This window comes from Crinia signifera, chromosome 1 (assembly GCF_055691185.1).
Source record: "Crinia signifera chromosome 1, ASM5569118v1, whole genome shotgun sequence".
Taxonomy (NCBI): Eukaryota; Metazoa; Chordata; class Amphibia; order Anura; family Myobatrachidae; genus Crinia; species Crinia signifera.
The window spans coordinates 399629680-399652365 of record NC_139217.1 but is presented as its reverse complement, the minus strand read 5'-3'; the positions used below and the strand labels follow the sequence as shown (position 1 = coordinate 399652365).

General features: G+C 42.9%; 1 protein-coding gene across 3 annotated transcripts in view; it reads right to left on the bottom strand.

Annotated features, from left to right (window-relative positions):
- MCC (MCC regulator of Wnt signaling pathway) overlaps positions 1 to 22686 on the bottom strand; it is a 304884-nt gene that overhangs the window by 39466 nt on the left and 242732 nt on the right. For all 3 annotated transcript variants that reach the window (XM_083151650.1, XM_083151651.1, XM_083151653.1), the window contains 5 exons: positions 13127 to 13273; positions 8541 to 8630; positions 8264 to 8412; positions 4975 to 5115; positions 2338 to 2438 (listed from right to left, as the gene is read on the bottom strand). In XM_083151650.1, coding sequence (XP_083007776.1) covers positions 2338 to 2438; positions 4975 to 5115; positions 8264 to 8412; positions 8541 to 8630; positions 13127 to 13273 — 628 coding nt within the window. The remainder of the gene's footprint in view (positions 1 to 2337; positions 2439 to 4974; positions 5116 to 8263; positions 8413 to 8540; positions 8631 to 13126; positions 13274 to 22686) is intronic.

The window sequence follows — 22686 nt, the reverse complement described above, 5'->3', positions numbered from 1 at the left end:
ACAAACCTTAAAAAAAAAAAAAAAAGTTTCCCAAAGTAACCAATCAGCTTCTACCTATCATTGTATACAGTAGGATGCACTTGGTAAATGATACCTTGAAGCTGAGTGGTTCTCCCCTAAAGCCACTGCTTGGCTGAACATTAATTAGCAAATCACCAGTCTTAAGGCAGCATTTGATAGCTAGTAAAGCAGCTGTATACATCACTGATTCCCAACCACCGTGTATGGAGAGAGACCTATGTGTTTCATCATACCAGGATAAATGTGTCACCATGATTATGATTACATAGGTTAAATGCCTTAAAGTTGTTCATATGCAATTTAGATCATGCAAAGACCTGTTTATATAAGTGAAAAAGCCCAACTCTCCAATGGAAACATCCATTTTTACTAAATATACTGTAGAGTTGCTTCTAAACTGTAAGGCGCACTGTAATATGCTGGCGCTATATAAATATAAGTAAATAAAGCTGAGATCACGATCGTCCAGTCTCTCTGACAAAAGGTTCCCCGCTCATAGTAGAGATGTGTACTCATAGAGCTTTGCTACAGTCATGTCCAACAGCCACACCAGGTCACATGAGAACGTCTGGTGGGTTTTTTGGCGAAAATGTGAATTAATCACAACACAGTGCAACTAGAGGGCACAGGTGTGAGTCATTTGACATATGACACGTGTATATCTGTGTGCGGGTGAGTCTCTGAATCTGTATACAAAGTGCCACAGCTTTTTTCCAACACAAGTTCTGTTCTGCTCCATATACTGCAACACAAAATATACTGTACAAGTGTCATATCTAATTACTCAGCCTCCTTGTGTGTCTTTAGGTCTTATTCTAGTTCACTCTGACAAAATCCTTCTTAGATGGACAAAACCATGTGCATTGCAGGGGGGGCAGCTGTAAAATGTGCAGAGAGAATTAGATTTGGGTGAGTTATTTTGTTTCTGTGCAGGGTAAATACTGGTTGCATTATTTTTACACTGCAATATAGATCTCACTTTGAAGTAAAACCCCACCCAAATCCAATTCTCTCTGCACAAGTTACATCTGCCCCCCTGCAGTGCACATGGTTTTGTCCATCTAAGAAGGATTTTGTCAGAAAGAGTGAACTAGAATATGGCCCTAAATGGCATTGCCTTGGTGGCTCACAGCAGGCATCAGGCTATGGGTGATCGGGTCAACAGCCAATAGGTCAATCACTATTGGTCGACAGGTCATAGGTCCACAAATATAAAAAAGTTTGACATGCCTTAGGTCGACACAAGCAATAGTTTGCCAATGAAAAGTTCTACATGAAAACGGTTGACAAGAGTTTTTCACGGTTTTTGTGTATGTCGACATAGACACTGGATAAGTGTACCGGGTCCCCTCGCATGGCTTGATTCTCGCCATGCTTTGGGCACGGTGCCTCGCTACGCTCCGCACACTATTATAATCTAACTATCGGGGGTAATCAATCTTGGCTGCTATTTCCAACAGGTCATTGTCGGAAATAGCGGTGGTCCCCTATTAAATTCGGCCGTTTTTCGACAGCATTGAAGATGGATTCCAACAAAACAGATCCAACTTTAAAACAAGTCAGATCTGTTTTGTAAGAAATGGCCGCAGACTGTCTTTGGCCATTTTCGCCGACACACCCACCTTCCGACACTCGACAGTCAAAACATTGAATGTCAAAGTCCTGTCGAGCGGGACGAAAACAGCCTGGGATTTAGACTGTCGGGACGTTCCAACATTTGGAATCCCATATTGCTATCTAAGTGGACAAAGGGGGGGGGGGGGGGGGGGGGGGTATTCGGAGTATGAAAAAACACCTGTTTTGGGAGAAGAATGCAAAAAAACTGATGTCAACCATTTTCATGTGGACCTATTGCACATATCGACTTTTTAACCATGTAGACATTTTTTATGTGTCGACCTCATTCCAGCCAATTCACGTTGCATAAAGCATTGATGCTGGATGTACGAGGACACATCTGTATGTGGATGCCTATATGAGGAAGGGTGCAGTCACCTTCGCTATTGCTACCTAAGCTTTTATCAGAAATTATTATTTAAATTAAGCTTTTTCCTGTTAAACACATTCAGTTATACAAACTCATATAATTTGGTAGTTTTTATTTTTGCTTTATGTTTTATTTAAAATGTCAGGGCCTCCAGTCCCCTGCACATGTGAGCAGCAGCGGCAGCACACATTTCACCTGTACCTGGCAACAGTATATTGTACACTATATGTATTACACCGCTAAGCCATTGCTCTGTATGGGAGTTAAATAAGAACAGTAACACAGTAATTCAAGATTCCTCCAAAGATTAGAAGCTTCTGAGCTCTTACCTACTGATCCGACTCCAGCAGCTCTGAACTGTCCAAGAATGAGTGACTGCTCACTCTCTGCAAGGGCCAGCAATAACTCATAAGCCTCGATACACTGTTCACTAAACCACAGGGAGAGGGTAAGAAAAATGAATCAATATCTAAAACCAGCTATTGTACATCATACTAGCATATTAGACAAGCAAAGAGATCCTGGTATCCCACAGGTAGCACTTCATCTGCTGACCTGGTAGTGACCTTAAATCTCTGCTGCATTATAAATGTTTATCGGACTTACGGTGTCATCTGTGATTAAACTCCAGAATAACGCAGGCATATATAAAAACCATAAAGTGGTACAGCCAAGAAAGAGGTTTAGCTTCCTCATAATTTACTTCACAGAATAATATGAACTGCAATATTCATATAATATAGGCCACAAACTCCATGCCCAGCAAACAGGTCTTTATAGTATTAACTGGATTATTGATCTAATTTGATGCCAGATTTATGTGTATTAAGCTCTGTAAAAAACAGTAATTTTAAATTAAAAGGTAACCTATTACTATTACTCTAGCTGCTGTTGGCATTGGTAGAAGATGTGATTTCTAATACAGCAAAGAGACAACGGGAGATATTTACTAAAAGAAATACGCCTATCTTAGGCGTATTCGTAGGCAGTCATATGCAAAAACGACTGCCTACACGTATTTTCGGCATTTATTGTGCCGAAAATACGCCAATTTGTATTCATGGCACATTTGTATTCGTATTTACGAATGTATACACCATCGGATGAATTCGAATAGGAATCACCGTTCAGTCACTATTTGCTGCGAAAATACCCTGGAAAGTACAATTAATTTTCCGGGCGTATTTGGCAGAAGCCTGCACGGATCAGGCAGATCTACTATATGTGGCTGCAGTGTAAAAACTTAAAAAAATATATATAATAAATAAAAAAATGGCGTGGAGGTACCAGTCTCAGAGACGATTTTGGATCTAGAAATTCACAGGGCAAAATGAGAAGGGGATCCCCGGATTTTCTACAACCAGCAACAAGCTCAAGGGATGGTCCTGGTTCCCAAAATACGGGGGACAAAACGAGTAGGGGTCCCTCATACTTTGAGAACCACTACCGGGTCCAACCAGCCAGCAAGGTAATGCTACAGTCAGGGGAAACTTATGATATGTAAATTCCAGCGGCAGAAACATTACCCCCTGACTGGTTAGCCTGGACAGGGACCCTGGGGGAGTGGGGTCAGCCCCAATAAAGAGGTCCCTCCTCTAAAGTTAACCTGCCCGGGCTGAACCCGGTGCCCCTGATCTATGGGCACCAGGCTGATAGCCATTGTGTAAAAAAAAGATTAAACTATTGGGTTCTGCTGTGGAACTAGGAGTCCCAGCAAGCCTGGGCCGCATGCTTGGTTGGACCCGGTGCTGGTTCTCAAAACACGGGGGACCTTTACTCGTTTTGCCCCCCGTATTTTTTATGCTGAAGCCTGTAGGGATCTGACTGATCCATGCAGGCTGCCGACACGTATTTGTATTTAGCGGCCGTATAAATAAATGTATCTAGCATTAATGATGCGTGCTCCTGCGGGTCATTAGTGATATCCTGCATCGTCTGTATATGCAGGATGTTGGAGGGTATCTCTAGTGAGAACCATGCAACGAAAGGAGTGATGTGCAAGCATAGAATGGGAGGTGTTGGGTGCATGTGGGTAATAGATACAATGGGGCAGATGTATTAAGCCTTAACAAGAGATAAATGCAAGGTTGATAAAGAGAGATAAATGTCCAGCCAATCACATCCTAACTGCCATGTTACAGACTGTGTTTGAAAAAAGTCAGTAAGGAGCTGATTGGCTGGACGTTTATCTCTCTTTATCAACCTTGCATTTATCTCTGGTTAAGGCTTAATACATCTGCCCCAATGTCATATATGGTAGGCTTGCGACCAACAACCTCCTATTCCTACTTGGCACTATGAGGATTTCTTCTATATTGTTCTCATTGAGCTATTTCTATAGTGGATATACTGTATTACCATGAAATGTATTGAGAGGGTGCTATGTTGGTGCTTATGTTTCAGGTTTAGATTTTAACTTTTTTTCTACGTTGGCTTTTAGTCCAGAAACTTTTTGGAATTCTTTAAATAACTATTTTAAGACAACATAGGGAATAGTGTACAATGAACAGATTAGGAGGTCTATATAAAAATCTTGGAGTGTGATAAAGTATTGAGTATCAGCCAATCAACTGTTGTTGCAGGGGGTGTGTGCAAAAAATGACAGTTATGAGCAGATTGGTCAGTAATTGAACACTCTTCAAATCTTACAGTCTTTCCAAATTCAGTCTCAAACAATAGGGGGTGTATCAAGCAGTTTATAGAGTGGAGAAGTAGGAAAGTGATGAGCTACCCTTTGCTACAAATCAGCTTCTACAGATCATTTGATAGAATGTACCTGATAAATGCTACCTCAAAGCGGATTGGTTGCTATGGGCAACTTTACATCGCTTGACACATCCCCACCATTGATGCGTCCATGACAGACACTCCCAAATTTTGCCCCAGGCTAAATGCTTGATAAACAAATAAGATAAAAATCATCTTCCTAATGAAACCTGAAACATGACAGGTGTTCGTGCACTCACCTGTACTGTAAAGCCAGCCTCAGGGCAGTTGCGTTGGATTCATATTTTCCCACCAGCATGCTCATTCTCTCTGCATTGCTCTTACACTCCTCCAGTGTTATCGTCAGCAAATCATTCTGGGATTTTAAGTGCTCAATTCGACTGCAATGGAAAGATCAATATTTCTACTCTGTCATGTAAATCACAGCTTGATTCCGCCATCCCAGAAGACTGGACTGCACTGAGAGCAACAAATACAGCCAAGTATACCAAACATGAGATCAATAAGCACTTAGGTGTAATAATTATAATTGTACAGGCCTATTGTTAAGGAGCGCAGTCCGACATGTGCTATTTAACAAATGCTTCTTTTTTGTGTATTTTCCCCAATTGCGAATGGCTGGTTTCATTGTGAAGCTGTGCTATAGTTATTGATATGCCGGGTAGTTTGTGACAGTGGTAAAGAACGCCAGTATTGACCACCTGAAAGCTGAGCATTATGAATAAGATGCTTCATGTGACAAATCAACTTGTGAGGTATAAGATCTGTTCTTCAAGAAGTCATTAGAAACATGGTCATCTCACAACCAACGATGGTGGTCCAGACTGACCGTATAGCCAAAAACTTTATTTTTATGGGGGGGCAACTATTGACGGGATGGGAGTTTAAAACGAACATACATCTATTACCACCAGAGGATTAACTGGAATAATACTGGAGCCGGTTTCCAACAATGGAGCGGATTCGGCCCTGCATGCAGTCCCAGATCTGTCACAACTGGCTGATGTTTTCAGGACTTAGCATGTGATGACGCGGTAGTGCGCATGTGCTGCGGCTCCAGTCCCAATGTCCTAAATGCTGAAGCCTGTTTGACATGCTGCAGGTATTTCTGCCAGGTAGGGGGTGCATTTTACAAAACTGGGGCATGCCAGTTCCGTTTTGTTGGCATGCTGAGACCATAGACTAGGATTACTTGGGTATGTCTGCCCGACAGTCACAATGGTGGTCCGATGCTACATCTTTGGGCGTATGCATAGGATCTGAAGGTAGAGGTGGGAGTCTTAATTCAAAAGACACCACCGGCTATATTTACATAACATCCTGGATCCATTGAAGACAAAGCACCGATCACTACTGGATCCATCTCAGGACCAATGCCCAGTGGTAAGCGTCACAATGGTGATAGACATAGGTATGGTCAATAATAAACTTGAACATACCGTTCCTTTTTTGTTTTTATTTCAATTCAATCCCAGAATTCACAATTGAATAATGCTCAATCTCTGGATTTCCAGGATTGAGTTGGTAACAAGAAATATATAATGTTTCATGCTCCACAACTAGCCCAGCCAAGGGCCCAACATTCCACCCTGGTATGACCATGAAGACTTCTGGAATTGGTGGCATAGCCCAATTGCTCTGATGTTTAAACAGGGATTGCTGACAAGTGTGTTATTGATATAAACCAGCAAAATAATCAGATGTCCTGTACTGGTCCACAACTTCCACACACAATCTTTTCATCTTAACATTTGCTTTTCTTTCTTGCTCACCTTTAACACAGATGGTGCTAGCGCGCTCACGCATAGATTAGAGGGAATTTATTGCTCCTCGGGAGAGCATTTCAGATGCTTTCTGTACCTGTATATTACAGATTGTCAGACATAATGGCTTGCCGCGAATGGCTACATCTGAAATGTCTGCAACGATTTCCTGAGAACAAGCTCTCTGGGAATATTTGCCTTTACAACTCCATGTGTTCTCCCAGTAATGTTATGTGACAATACATCTGCACTGATAGCAGCAGCAGACGTCACTGGCAATCACTGATGAGATCTTTGTGGAATAAGGTAGGATGTACTCTGGCTTAATGTCACCTGAGCAGATCTCTTTCCAATAAATAGCACGGTCTATGGCTGACGTATTCCAATGTGTGCACTATTTACCTTGCACAAGTCCAGAGTGGGAATAAAGCAGCATGTCACATTTCCCTACAGGAGGCCATACAGCAACATTTTATGTCCATGAAGACAAAAAAATAAAAAGACTCTTGAAGTCTGTGTTGCATCTGAGAAAGACAACCGAGGGATCATTCATTCGGTGCCCATACACTAGTAAGATTTATCTTCAGATCTGGCTGGTTGGAACAAAAACATGGTTATGGATGAGTGACAGTTTGTTAGTTTTCCAGCATTTCCAAGCAAATGGTCAACTGTCATTTGCTCTCATCCATAACCATGTTTTTGTTCCAACCAGACAGATCTGCGTGTGTATGGCCACCTTTGCTGTCACAGGTGTTTCCATGCAGGTATTCTTACAGACAAATGCAACACTGTAGTAGTTCTGTACACATATTTAGGGTTGGACTTGCCCACACAGGAAACCCCTTGTGGTCTCCAATACCAGGGGCCCCACCTCCTTCTCTAGGGATCAGGCTCCAGACTGTGCATTTAAATGATACATTATACATACAGCAAGTTACCTTATACTGCATACTGGTATTATCTACAGTGCATTGCGGTTAATCTTAACCATGCACTCTACCTCTGTAGCCACTCCCCCTAAGCATAGGCCTCTACCACTGTATTCCCCAGTGGGACCTTTATGCCCCAGTCCGCCACTGTCCATATTAAATTATCATGTACCAGGCAGTATTATTTCTAAGGCCGAAGTGAAAGTTACTTCTTTTAAACTCAACATCACGCATAATTTGGAACATGGACCGGTCTCTTATGATATGGCATAATGCAGGGGTGGCCAAACCTGTAATCAAGACCTACCAACAGTTCATGTATCTCAGGTAACCTGTGGATCTATCGTAGGAATGAATGCAGCATGTAAGAAAATGTGACAGTTAGTAATGACTACAGCTGTGCACCAGCTAGGTGATTTGGGAAACGTGGACCGTTGGTAGATCTCGAGGACCGGTTTGACCACCTCTGGCATAAATTAATAAGCGGCACACAATCTGAGTTGTCAACCAGTTCAATCTGGACAACACCAGAATGATAACAAGAACAGGAACCAATTTCTTCAATATGATACTAGACCATGGCAAAATCAGAGCAGTTTAAAACTGTCACCAACATCTGTCTTTACTGGGAAAAGCACACTGAGCAATCCTAAGCATTTTGCCAGGCGGTAGCACTGACGCAGAATGGTAAGTGGCAAATCATGGCTGCAGTGTGTGCAGTATGGGGCCCCCTGGATCTAGGGGCCCACCTGTACAGCACACACTGCACCCATTGTAAATACACCAATGCTAATTGGCATACGGATAGAAGACAGAATCTATTTGATGGTTTATACCTATTTAACCTCTCAGTCTCCACTTCAAACTCTCGAATTTTGCTCTCGGAGATGGCAGAACCATGGGAGTAAAGGGTCTGGAAGATCTCTTGTATGTTGGAGCAATCTTGTAAGGAATGGGCCAAGTGTTCAGCCACACTGCTAGAAACCTGTGGAACACAAAATGTTATAGACCAGCTGACTATGTACTGTAGAAATATCTAATTTAATACAATAGAATAACAGAAATAAACAAATTTGATGATATTATAGCATAATTCTCCTCATATACTCTCACCCCGATGCTGCTGATCTCTGAGCCCAGCACAGGCCTCTCTGATGAGGATGACTCAGACCTGGTCTTCGACAACTTCACTCGCTCAGCAATCTGCAAAATATTTGACATATATTCCATTAATCATCTGGGTACATGACAGGATCTAAGTGTAATGAAATCCCAAGGAGGAATACTGCTTGGAACAGTGGGACAGATGTATTAAGCCTGGTGAAGGGATAAGGTGGAGAAAAAGTGGAGACAAAATGAAAGGAGATAACGCACCAGCCAATCAACTGCATTATCTCCTTTAATTTTGTCCACTTTTTCACCATCTAATCTCTTCACCAAGCTTAATACAGCTGCCCCAGTATGTGATGAATTTGTTCTTGCATTAAATGGTTTGTACGGATTGACCAATGGTTGCTTTGGTTTTATAATAACAGTAAAGTGGTGAATGAGAATTATAAGATATATTAATAACATAAGATGAAACAATAATAATTATAAAATTGTAAACTTTTGACAGGGTCATAGGTGCACAAGGTTCATTGATGTGAATGGGGACAAAAGCTATCCTGTCTGGTCTTATCCCATAGAAAAGCTACAAATTGCTTAAAAAAGTTATGCTGTCTATGATAGTAAGGTGTCAGATCACACACTGTGTATCGAAGATTGCTGCAAATAGGGCTACACAGCTGCAAGACAGTGTGAGTGCCTAAGGTGACCCCTGTCCACCACTGAAAATGGCTACAATGGGCACGTAAACTGAACCATGAAGCAATGGAAGAATGTGATGTTTGATAAATCATGTTTTCTTTTAAATGATGTGGTTGGCAGGGTACATGGTGAAGAGATGGGACCAGGAAGTAGGCAAGCCAGCAGAGGTATGCTCTAGTCAATGTTCTGCTGGGAAACCTTGGGTACCGGCCTTCATGTGTATGTTACTTTGACACATACCACCTACCTAAACAAAGCTGCAAACAAAGTACACCTCTACATAGCAATAGTATTCCCTGGAGGCAGTGGCCTCCTTCAGGAACATAATGTGCTCTTCTAGACTGCAAATATTGTTCTGGAGTGGTTCCCGGTCTAAATCCTAAAGATCTGTTACTAACTTCTTGGTGCCAGGTACCACAGGATACCGTCAAAGTTCTTATAATGTTCATTGACACACAATATGATACAGGTGGTTATGTATGCCATTATAATGGCATACAATGCGACCAATGCGAAGGACCCGATTTTACATATGAACCAATGTTAAATGGCCCCCCATACCCAATTTTGGATTGTATACCCACCCTGATGGGTAATTTGTATGTCAAATACCCCCCCATTGTTAACGCCACCCCACGATGAACGCAACCCGAAGCGTGGCGAGCGCAGCGAGCCCGCGAGGGGCGGCGGTACGCATTCTCCGACCTTTTCATACCCCCACTATCCACGTCAGCGTGGAGTTGATTTTATATAGTGTGGCGCACGCCACGCTTCGGGCTCGGTGGCTCGCCACACTATATAAAGTCAACTCCACGCCGACGTGGATAGTGGCGTATGAAAAGGTCGGAGGACGCGTACCGCTACGCTCGCCACGCTTCGGGTTCACGTTGATCGTGGCGTAGCGTTAACAATGGGGGGGCATACATTGAAAAATGGGGTCTCAGGGACCATTTAACATTGGTTCCAATTTTAACAAAAAATCGGTCGGTCGGTCGGGTCGATCGCATCACATGCGATTTGGTTGCATGCGATGCGATTGGCCCGATTTTTGCAACCCGATTGCATACAATTAAAACCAGTGGCACCGTGCTAGGAAACAAGTACCGAAATATTTATTTCAATTAAAATAATAATTGCTTTTCGTCATTTGTTTACATTTTTATAAAAAAAAAAAAAAATAAGTGGCTCAAATTTGTTTTTAACATTTTTCCATATAATTCATTTTGCATTAAATGCATCTGCTTTTAATAATTACTTTAACTTTTATATGATTCGGTTAACGAAGTTGTCATTTTTGGGGGTGTTCCAGGATTGTTTGCCCACACCAAATTGAATTTCTAATTGATCTCGCATTTTTCAGGTATATACATTCGGGCAAAGTCTGTGAGCATCAACAAACAAAATTTACATTCACACTGGCAGCTAATTGGTCAAGCCCAATGCATTAATACAGCCATACAGCTACTGTAGTACCATAATATGGGCATATTCCTGTATTGCACTTATGAATGATATAGTTTCCCTTCTGGACTTTTAACTTGGTGGGACTGCTATGCTATTACTGGTGCCTGTCCTTGTGTTTCCCTCCTATATCCCTATGTAAGCTTGCAGCAGGGCCCTCTTACCTCCAAGTCTGTCTGTTGTTACCCAGTTTGTTTTATCACTGTCTACTATTGTAAAGCGCAACGGAATCTGCTGCGCTATATAAGAAACTGTTAATAAATAATAGATAAATATTGTAGGTTTTAACATTTACATACCATAAAAAGGTGGAAACGATAATAAGAAAAAAATTGGAGAATCTTACTTGATGACCCCATTTTGGGCAGTCATGCCAGTAAGACCAAGATTCATTATAGGATAGCACCATCCCTAAAAAAAATACTAGTTAAGAGCGCTCTAACAGAAAAATCTGGGAGGTAGTGAGTGGAACAAAGGGTTCCACAGATGTGGGTCCTGTCTCATGTGCAAGACAACGAATAAAAATCCACATGAGAAAGTAAATGGAACTAAATATAAAATTAACCAATTTATAACATGCCATTCACGCAATGTTATATATCTTTTAGAATGTGAATGTAATCTTATTTACATAGGTAACACAACGAGAAACCTTAAACTTAGATCGGCAGAGCATGTGTATAATGTATGAAAGGGACTGCTGACACACCCCCTTTCAGAACATTTTGCCAAAAAAACATCAAAAATGTGAAGGAGCAATAAAAAGATTCCAGGGAATTCAACAGTTAACCAGTAATTGGAAAAATAGAGATCTAGAAATTAAATTAGCTCAAAATTAAATGAAATGGATCTTTTTATTAAATACACTTTCTCCCAATGGCCACAATGCCGATTTTGAGTTAAAATGTTTTTTAGAAGATTGAAATACATGTCACAAACTTTAATACATTTGAATATCTTTTAAATGTATTGTTTTTATATTATAAACTGCTTTTAGAATATTTCTCACCTAAATATATTTTTTCTCTTTTATATTCATGGGGAATTCATCCATAAAAATTCAAGAACATCAAGGGGGATAGCATTCCCGGTAAATAGGGATGGACAGTACCGGAATACTAAGTACGGTATAGATCGGTATATAGAGGTATGCCGATCCCCCTTGAAAAAGTTGCAAAAGAATATGCTGAAGAGTCTTGAAAAATCCTTTGCCAATATCATTGCCCATATCAAAGATGGTGGCAGAAACTTCATCTCGGCAGAGAAGTAGAACAACAAGAAAGATTCTGGCAGAATCACTAATGGATAATAATTCAAATCTATTTGTGCCCAGTGCATTACAACAAAGAATGTAGTGAAAGAACTTTAGAGAAGAAATCATCACCGCTGAAATTGTGAGTGCCAGAAGTGGAAGTGACAAATCGGCCGGTGGAATGCAACCAGAAGTGCCGTGTGGAACGCACAGCACTTCTGGCCCGCAAAAATCGCGGCAAAACGATTGGCCTGGGAGCTCTCTTGGACCCAGGAAGTGGGTTCAAAAGGAATTCCTGGACACATTGGTAGATATACCCAGCTTGAGAAAGGAGACTGTTTTGGGTCTCCGAAACGCATTGCTGCTATTTAGAATTATATCCACGCCACTGCACTTTCTGATCTAAAGCACCTTGGCACTGGGACACTTTATTTGGATACACCTTATCGGGACGCACTTGCACTTTGGGCCCCGGGGACGATCACAAATAAGCTCACTGCGGGGGTGCCGCAGACTTGACCACCTAAGTATAGCCCACCGCAGTGCTTATAAATGGTGATACCCATTTAATACATTGATTGTTTGTACCAAGGACTGAAAAGGAAAATGCGTTCCTAAATAAGTATTGCATCTTTGTTTGTTATATTGTTTATTGTTTATTTTTTTATCCATGAAATAAATCCTGTAAAAACTCAGATTGTTGTTTTTATGATCATCATTTAGGTACGGTGCGCCACACTCCATATATATTTTGTTGTATATGCTATTTGTTTGGGAGGCGGTGTACCCCCATTTTCATATATTAGAGTGGGCTGCACCTGCCAAATTTATTGTGCTCTTATTTCCACAACACCCTTTTGATCTATTTTCTTTTACATTTGTTAAATAGCTTCCCTGTATGTATGAAGAGAAAGAAGTACATTTTAATAATCTTATAAATTAAAAGCCCTTACATAAAATTTAGATTTAAATTGAACACACTACATCAAATGTCTTGCATAATTCAAGAGTTTGGATAGCCTTGCTTTGACAAGGTTTCTGTCTATTAAACTAACAAGGAGGGCATGGTATCCTCCTGGGGGTGGAAAGACTGTTCTAACATTAGGTCACGGCTGCAGAGAAGCTAATCACACAGAGAGCAGATGCATCTTAGGCGGCGCCACTATCAGACTCTCACCTTAGCTATGGGAATGTCATTGCTGCTGCTGCTTGTGCTCAGTTCCCCGGTGCTTGGGTTGACCGGTCTACTTGCAGATGTGAGCCGACCAGGACTGGAGGGGCCTGTTGCCTGGATACTCTGCAGCCGGGTCTGCAGCTCCCGCACCTGAAATAAAACCATGTAATATAGTTTTAGTTATAGAAAATATGTTGAAACTCATAATGGTACATCACAAACAGAATTAATTTTTTTTAAATAAATCAACCACACAAAACAAACGTGTCTTGAATCAATACTCCTTTAAAACTTTAGCTGAGAACATATCCAAACAATACAGTAATTAAAAGAAAGAAATGTATATACTCAATGGTTTGATAAACATCTCAGACAATTTAATAACTTAGAATTAAAAAAATCGAGTAACACAATAAATTGCCTTTCAATAGATCTTCCTACACTTCCTAAAAAAAATGTTTAAATGTGAATTCAAAAACACCTAAAATAGCGACATGTGGTGGCGACATGTAAAAACATCACCTATAAGAGAAAGTTCCAATATTCAACTACTGAATAGGTCCCTGAACCTCCCAGGATGTACAAAACAGGTAAAGCAAATGTAACATGTGAATAGAGAGTCAGATTTTTGTGGGGTGTGTTCAAAATGAAATCTAAATTGCAGTGTATAGCTGGGTACACACCTACAGATTTGTATCGAAGTCCTGTGTAAATGGACACGGGTCAACCCCATTTACACCGCCGGTGATCTGGGTCTGACCTGCCGCAGACCCGGATTTTACGGTGGTGTAAAAGGGGTATTAATGGTTGATTGTCATATGCTCCCACACACTACCAGACATTTGTTCCCAACAGTCAGATTGGACAGATACATCTTTAGGTGTGTATCCAGCTTAAGAATAAAACAGCCAGTATTTACACAGATACAAAATATCTCCCCCAAATCTAAATACTTTCTCCTGCACGTTAAATTTGCCTGTCTCAACCTTTTCCATGTCAATCTTGTGCATGGTGACCTTGTATCTCAACGTGTGAACGTGAAAATGACCAAGCAAATATATTTCTTTATGGTAATGACCTGTAATGTTTAAATATAATATTTTTTAACACATTTTTTATTTGAATTTATATAACAAATGTGACAGACGCTGGCATTTCTATATTTTGCGCATGTCTCACAGAAATGTTGGCACTCAAAGGGTTAAAGACATGACAACTTCAGCTACTAATAGTTAATGACACTAAGTTTTAATGTAATTATATTAATGTGTGTGTCTGTCTGCCATTACACACGGATACCACTTTTATCATTACGGTCTTGTTTTTCCAAACCCTAATTAACCTTGTGTGATTATTTCAATGGTCTGCACTTGCTGCACAATCTAATGAATAGGCAGAGCATAATGAGAGAATATGATTGCATTAGTAGACACATGTTTGTGGAAAGCAGAATGCAAGCCGAATGTGTTTCAGATACACACTGACACAATACAGATAAGGAGATAGAAACAAAACACCAAGGAAGCACCCCAAGCAATTAGCCAGGCTTCAGTCTCTGATTAGAATTACAGCTCCTGACTCTGCACTTGTGTGTACCTTCACCTCTCATCAGTCACATGAACCCCCCCTGATAAGAGACTGGCAGGCATCCAGCAATCCCATCCTGAGGAGCTGTGACTGATGACAAGCTGAATACACGCTAATCTCACAAGTAATGGATCACTGCCATGGAATAAAAAGAGGTAGCTTTAAAATGGGTATTAATAGGTAGTTGCAGTACACACACACACACACACACACACACACACACACACACACACACACATATATTGTAAGTCCGTACTCACATCCATCCAATGTCACTAGTCCAAGATAGAACTATTTTTCAGTTATCTTGGACTGGTGAGTGCCCTCTATGGTATTTTAACACACACACACACACACACACACACACATATATATTCTAGTGAAATAGGTACTAAATTCAAGAATTTGTAGTTTTAGTTTGCCACGTAACAGCAAATACAGGGTAACGTACCAAAGTGGGCGGTTCAACAACTGCACGAATACAGCAGAGTTGTCTGTCACAGACGCATTTAAAGTTGGAGCGGTTACACTCAAAGACGCTGGTGCATCCAAGACATCAGGTGGGTAGACTGCAACGCCACCAGATAGATTGGACAGATAAATCTTTAGGTGTGTACCCAGCTTTAGATTTGGGTGGGGTGTTGAAACAGAAATCTAAATTGCAGTGTAAAAACGGTGCACAGAAAGAAAATAATCAAACAAATCTAACTCTCTGTGCATGTTATATTTGACCCATCTGCTGTGCAGCATGGTTTTGTCCATTTGAGATGAAAAAAAAAAACCAAAAAACAGCTTTGCGATCACATCTGAATAACCCCCGTAGTACACAGACCCCCCAAGGCTTCTGGGCTGCCCTCTTGCACTAGCTTAACAAAAACTGTAGAGCGGAAAATGGGGAAACGTTTCCTGGTAAGAAGAATCACCATTTCTGTTGCGACATGCAGATGGTAGGTTCAGAATGTGGTGTAAACACAACAAATGCATGGATTGGTACTTGTTTCCTAGCACGGCCACACCGATTTACATCGGGGTGGTCGTGTCCGAAAAATCGGGTCGATCGCATCGCATGCGATTTGGTCGCATGCGAGGCGATCGACGCAACCGACTGATTTTGGACCCGATTTTTTTTTTTAATGAAATGTAAATCGGGTCCCTGGGACCCGATTTTACATTGGATTCAATGTAAAATATTCCCAACCCCCCCAAATTTAACGGCGTACACCCCACCCCACGATAGACGCCAACCCGAAGCGTGGCGAGCGCAGCGAGCCCGCGAGGGGAGGCGGTGCGCGTCCTCCGACCTTTTCATTCCCCTACTATCCACGTCGGCGTGGAGTTGAGAATAGAATAGTGTGGCGAGCGCAGCGAGCCACCGAGCCCGAAGCGTGGCGAGCGCAGCGAGCCCCGCGAGGGGACGCGTATACCTGTGAAGTTATACGCGTGCGCTCGCCAGGCTTCAGGCTCGGTGGCTCGCTGCGCTCGCCACACTATTCTATTCTCAACTCCACGCCGACGTGGATAGTAGGGGAATGAAAAGGTCGGAGGACGCGCACCGCCGCCCCTCGCGGGCTCGCTGTGCTCGCCACGCTTCGGGTTGGCGTCTATCGTGGGGTGACGACGGGGACATCTATAATGTGAAATGGGTCATATTGGCCCATTTCACATTTTTCACATTTTTTCACTATTTCAATGTTAAAAAATATTTTAACATTGAAGCCTATGGAAAAATCGTGTACCTTAACTTAAAGGTACACGATCCATACGATTGTGGCCGTGCTAGGAAACAAGTACCCATGGATTCATGGTCAGAGGTCGCATTTCCGAAAAAGTCATCAGCCTGTCTCTCCGCCATTTCATTATTCTCCTGGCAGTCCTGGAGGTTCTGATTTGGTGGGGAGATAGCTTTTCTTTTAACTGTGACCAAGTGCTTGTCAGCTGCATTTCATTCTAGTATCTGCTTGAATCATTAATACCTTAACTTTTAACTTGCCTTAGGCTTTGTTCACACGGAGGGACAATTTAAAATTAAACAAAAATATGATCTTTCTTTCTGAAGGTTATGTCAACATTCATCGCTTGGTTCATTTTTAAATACACAAAAAGCAATCAATTAAACCAATTAAACGTTTTGTATTAATCCAAGAATTATTGTAAATTGAGTGAAGCTGCAAAAAATAATAATAATGTGTATTATTCCCCCCCCCCCCCCCACCCCAACCTTCCCTTTTTCTGTTCTGTTTATCCCTTACCCCACCCTATGTATAGGAATGAATAAGTGGTTATATGTATAACTTTGAAAATAATTCAATAAAACAATTTAATAAAAAAATAAACGTTTTGTATTATTATATCATATAGGATTAGTTAGTTTTATTATTATGTTGTCAAATTACGTTTTTTATACTATAAAGATTAAGCTTGGGTCACAATGGTCCATTTATACAGCGAAGTTGATCAATAAATCCACCCCGGAACACTGCGTGTTATGTTGCCCATTCATTAACTAGCTCCATGTCATATAACAGAAAAAGTAATTGTAACATTCTTTTTAAAATTTTACTTTGCAAATTATTTCAGAAAACAAAATGGTACTTATGTAGTATCTGGGCGTCCGATTTAGAAATCGGATCGGATCGCATGCGACCAAATCGTATGCGATGCGATGGTCAAGATTTTTCCATAGGATTCAATGTTAAAATGGTCTGAGTCCATTTTAACATAGAATTCAATGGGAAAAAGGGGTCCTTTTCCTTTCCCCACTATCCAAGTGGGCATGGAGTTGGATATAAACCTGTGGCGAGCGTAGCGAGCCACCGAGCCCGAAGCGTGGCGAGCGTAGCGAGCCCCGCGAGGGGACACAGAATACTTTTTAAGAAATATGCGTCCGCTCGCCACGCTTCGGGCTCGGTGGCTCGCTGCGCTCGCCACGCTATATAAAATCAACTCTACGCCCACTTGGATAGTGGGGAAATGAACAGGACCTTCTTAACATTGAATCCTATGCAAAATCGCATCGAATCGCATCGCATCTGATTGTATGCCTTAAGGTAAGGCATACAATCACAAAATCGGAAGCCCAGATACTACATAAGTACCAACAAAATTTACTACTAGTTTTCTACGTGCTATAAAACTGTACAATATGCTCATGTCGCGTTGTCCAAGACATTAGAGGGGCATATTCAATTAGCTGTAGGGCAGGATTGGCTGGTTTGAAACACCTTGGTTTAAACCAAATGGTTTACAAAAAAATACTCTGGTTTTGTTAAAATGTTGTGAATACACATTTTTTAAATATGTTTAGTCTAAAATTGGTTTTATTGAAAGATTTCAACTAAAGTTTTAACTTTGCATTGTTAGGGACAATTTTACGAAGATGAGAGTTCCATTGTAGGATGTTGCCCATAGCAACTAACAGATTCTACTTCTTATTTATTTAGCACCTTCGAGAATATAATAGAATCTGATTGGTTGCTATGGGCAACATCTCATCTTCAATAGAACTTCTAAAGGTTTATAAAAACCTGTTTTCTTCCGAACCCTGCCGCAGGGCTTACCGCCAGGAGGAAAGCCTTAAGCTTTAACAATGGAGCTCTTTTAGTTTTAACCACTTTGCATCCCGCAGGAAGCCCCCGGTTAATGTGTTATCCAATAGATCTGGGCTAACATGCTTGCAGGAGCCGCAGTAACAGTGGGTGATGGACGGATTCCCGACAGTTGGGGTCCCGACTGGCATTTACCTGACATCGGGATCCCGACTGTCAAAACACCAACAGCTGGATTCCCGATGGCCGTTGGCTATTTTCCCTCGTGGGGGTCCACGACCCCCAATAGAGGGAGAATAGAATAGGTGGCGAGTGTAGTGAGTCACCGTGCCCGCAGCATGGCTAGTGTAGCAAGCCCGCAAGGGACTTTGTTGCGCTCACCATGCTGTCTGAGTCCGGGCAGTTGGGATCCTGACTGACGGACCCCTGTACCACACCTGTAATCTTCTTGCTGCAGATCTCTATTCGCACCTCAGGAGGCTGTGTACAGATATCAATGGCAATGAGGAGCATGTGGGCTTACCATGGGATGTAATGGAAAAGCGCCATTCAATGCTATAAGGCCCTTAGCTAATTGGATATGCCTGTTAGTCCATGACAACAAGCTCTCCTTAGCCATCGGCATGACAAGAGTCATTGGCAAACAATATTATAAAACAAATATTTAACATTGTCTCAAATAACAGAACAACCTAACAGTAATGTCATCACCGCTGCGTCAGGAACCAACTCTTGGCCATGTTTAAATTCCCCCATAAAGGTGAGGAGCAGCTTTAGCATTTTATTATACAAGATATTTTTTCTACTTGTAAGGTCAAATTACATAACATGAACCATCTGTATGCCTTTTACACACCTTACATTAAAGACTTTGTTAAACTGTGCCACACTTTCCTGATGTTTGGTATCTTTAGTGCTCAGAGCACAAATTAAAAAAAAAAAGACTTCTGAGATACCTTGAAATGAAAATGAGGAATGTCAGAGGATTCTGCCAAGCATCCAGCTAATAGTACAAGAGGCTGCATAGGTAAAACAAATAAAATGAGATTTATTTGCAGACTCAAATAGGCATGTCTGCCAATACAACAACTACTAGCTTCAAGTTTCTGATGGAACATCACTGGCCTGATGCCTGTGGGGTGATGATAGCTCTGCATAAAACATCTGCTGGTGTATGTATGATTTTCTGGGCCACCACTTTCTACTACAAACCTAAGTGGTAACGCCTCTGAAATGGGCAATTCTATGCCAACAGACAAACAGGGCCTGCCAGGTGCCGCATATTACAGCTGTAGCAGATGCACTGCATATGACAGCTAGTGTTGTTTTCTGCCACCATGATTGCACACGCAACAATTATTTCACTGCAGGCAGCTTCCTTTTTTTAAGACTGTGGAGATTCTCAAATGTATTTCTGTAATAATAATAAACATAAAAGGATTCTTCACATACTGTAGCAAATTAAGTATCGTAAGTTACTATCTGACAACTGCAGAAGAAATAATGACACAGTAGTCTGCTACACATGCAAATAGCTCACGACCCTCAGCTTGTCATTTGATGGCAGAATTTCACAGTGCAGACAGCATTGAGAGGGAAATTCCAAAAGCCTCTCAATGTGATACGTGACTGTGGTAGCCATGGAAGCTCAAAATCATAAATCATTAACACCAGCCTGAAGAAAACAAAAGAATACTAACTGGCAAATGCAAAGATTCTTTTTATAGTCTGCTACAGTGTTCTAAGTGGGGTGGTATACAGCATTCTGACATAGCACCAATTTCTCGCTTCCCACTTACAACATAGCGCTGTGGGGTAGCCAACCCTAGTCCTCGAGAGCTACCAATAGTGCATGTTTTGCAGGTCTCCTCACAGAATCACAAGTGAGCTAATTAGCTCCATCTGTGGATCTTTTAAAATGTGTCAGTGATTAATGAGTGCAGCTGTGCAGCAGCTAGGTTGTCTAGAAAATGTGAACTGTTGGTAGCTCTCGAGGGCTAGGGTTGGCTACCACTGACATAGCGCCACTGGCTGTCAGCATTGGGGTGGGGTATGGGGTGTCAAGCGCTGGCAGAACAGCAGCAGTGGGCATTGTATGTGGCAGCCAATCAGAGGCAGCTATGGCAAGCTGGTCATTGGCTGCTCCAGATTGTACCGTGGTTCCCCGATAATAAGACACTGTCTTATTTTTTTTTCTGGAACACAAAACACCATAGGGCTTATTTCGGGGGGTAGGGCTTATTTTAATTAACATTGACAGCATGCCTCAGTCCTGCCCCTCACTTTATACTTTCAGCACAACTGCCGCTTTCCTTTTCCTTCCACCGCTCAGTCACTCCACTCCTGCCTGTGTACCGTACAGACACCGCTCAGTCTTGGATGGTGCGCGGTGACATCACATGCGCAATGCATCCATGGGACCACTGATGCCAGCAGAGGCTTCTGCGGTACCAGGGCTGCTACCGTAGCAGCAGCATCCATTTCATGTGGGGTGGGGGTCGGAGCTGGAAGCATTGTAGTTTAGCACAGGGACTGGGGAATATGGAGATTTAGCTAGGGCTTCTTTTCAGGGTAGGGCTTATTTTGGACCAGAAATAAGGGTAGGTCTTATTATCGGGGGAATACGGTATGCCATTACACAAAGCTGTGATTGGCTTGCAGATGGTGTTAAATTTAAACTGCCACCACATTTGCCCTGGCGCCAAGACTCAATGCTCCAGCCTGGTGTGGATGAAGGGAATTGGTATATATATATATATATACTAGGTGATTCATCGCGCCCTACGGGCGCTCTTCACACCGTCGTAAGGGGCTGCGCCCCCTTAATTTGTGAACGTTTGTATATGAGAAATATGGTTAGAATTGTATGAAAGATGCCCTGTATTGTAAACTTAGGTGTCCGCGAATCGCGGGAGGGGGGGTCGCGGAGGGTGCCGCGAATTGCAGGAGGGGGGGTCGCGGGGGTGCCGCGAATTGCAGGAGGGGGGGTTGTGGGGGGGGTGGATGCTGCGAATCGCGGGAGGGGAGGGATTGCAGAGAATCGCGGGAGGGGGGTCGCGGGGTGGGTTGCCGCAAATCGCGGGAGGGGGGTTACGGGGGCGGGGGTTGCGGCGAATCATGGTAGGAGGGGTCCCGGGGGTGTGCCGTGAATCACGGGAGGGGGGGTCACGGGGTGGGGTGCCGAGAATCGCAGGGGGGTGTGTGTGCCGTGAATCGCGGGGGTTGCGGGGGGGGGGGGGGGGGGGGGTGGTGACGTGAATCGCCACAAGAAAAAATCAACACAGAAAGGTCAACACATGTAAATGTTGACAAAAGTGTGGCACTTCATTGGTGTCCATGTCGACACATGAGAATGAATATGAAAACATTCAAAAAATGAAAAAAAAAACTTCAAAAACTCATGTCAACCTTTTTCATTGTCGACCATAGCCATGTCTGTTTTCCATGTGCAATTTAATTCTGGAGCTGCCGCGAATCGCGGGGGGGTGCCGGGAATTGCGGGAGGGGGGGTCGCGGGGTGGGTGCCGCGAATCGCGGGAGGGGGGGTTACGGGGCGGGGGTTGCGGCGAATCATGGGAGGGGGGGTCGCGGGGGTGTGCCGTGAATCACGGGAGGGGGGGTCACGGGTGGGGTGCCGAGAATCGCGGGGGAGGTGTGTGTGTGTGTGCCGTGAATCGCGGGGAGTGGGGTTGTGGGGGGTGTGTGGGGGGGGGGGTGACGCAAATCGCCACAAGAAAAAAATCAACACAGAAAGGTCAACACATGTAAATGTTGACATAAGTGTGGCACTTCATTGGTGTCCATGTCGACACATGAGAATGAATATGAAAATATTCAAAAAATGAAAAAAAAAACTTCAAAAACTCATGTCAACCTTTTTCATTGTCGACCATAGCCATGTCAGTGTTTCCATGTGCAATTTAATTCTGGAGCTGCCGCGAATCACGGGGGGTGCCGCGAATTGCGGGAGGGGGGGGGTCGCGGGGTTGGGTGCCGCGAATCGCGGGAGGGCGGGGTTCACAGGGGTTCCGGTGGGGGGTTGCCGCGAATTGCGGGAGGTGGGGGTCACGGGGGGTGCCGCGAATCGCGGAAGGGGGGGTTGCGGGGGGGTGTGACGCGAATCGCCACAAGAAAAAATCAACACAGAAAGGTCAACACATGTCAATGTTGACATAAGTGTGCCACTTCATTGGTGTCCATGTTGACACATGACAATGAATATGAAAACATACAAAAAATGAAATAAATCTTCAAAAACTCATGTCAACCTTTTTTCATTGTCGAACATAGCCGTGCCAGTGTTTTGCATGTGCCATTTAATTCCTGGGGCTGCCGCGAATCGCGGGGGGTGCCGCGATTTGCGGGAGGGGGGGGGTTGCGGGGGGTGGGTGCCGCGAATCGCGGGAGAGCAGGGTTCATGGGGGTTCCGGG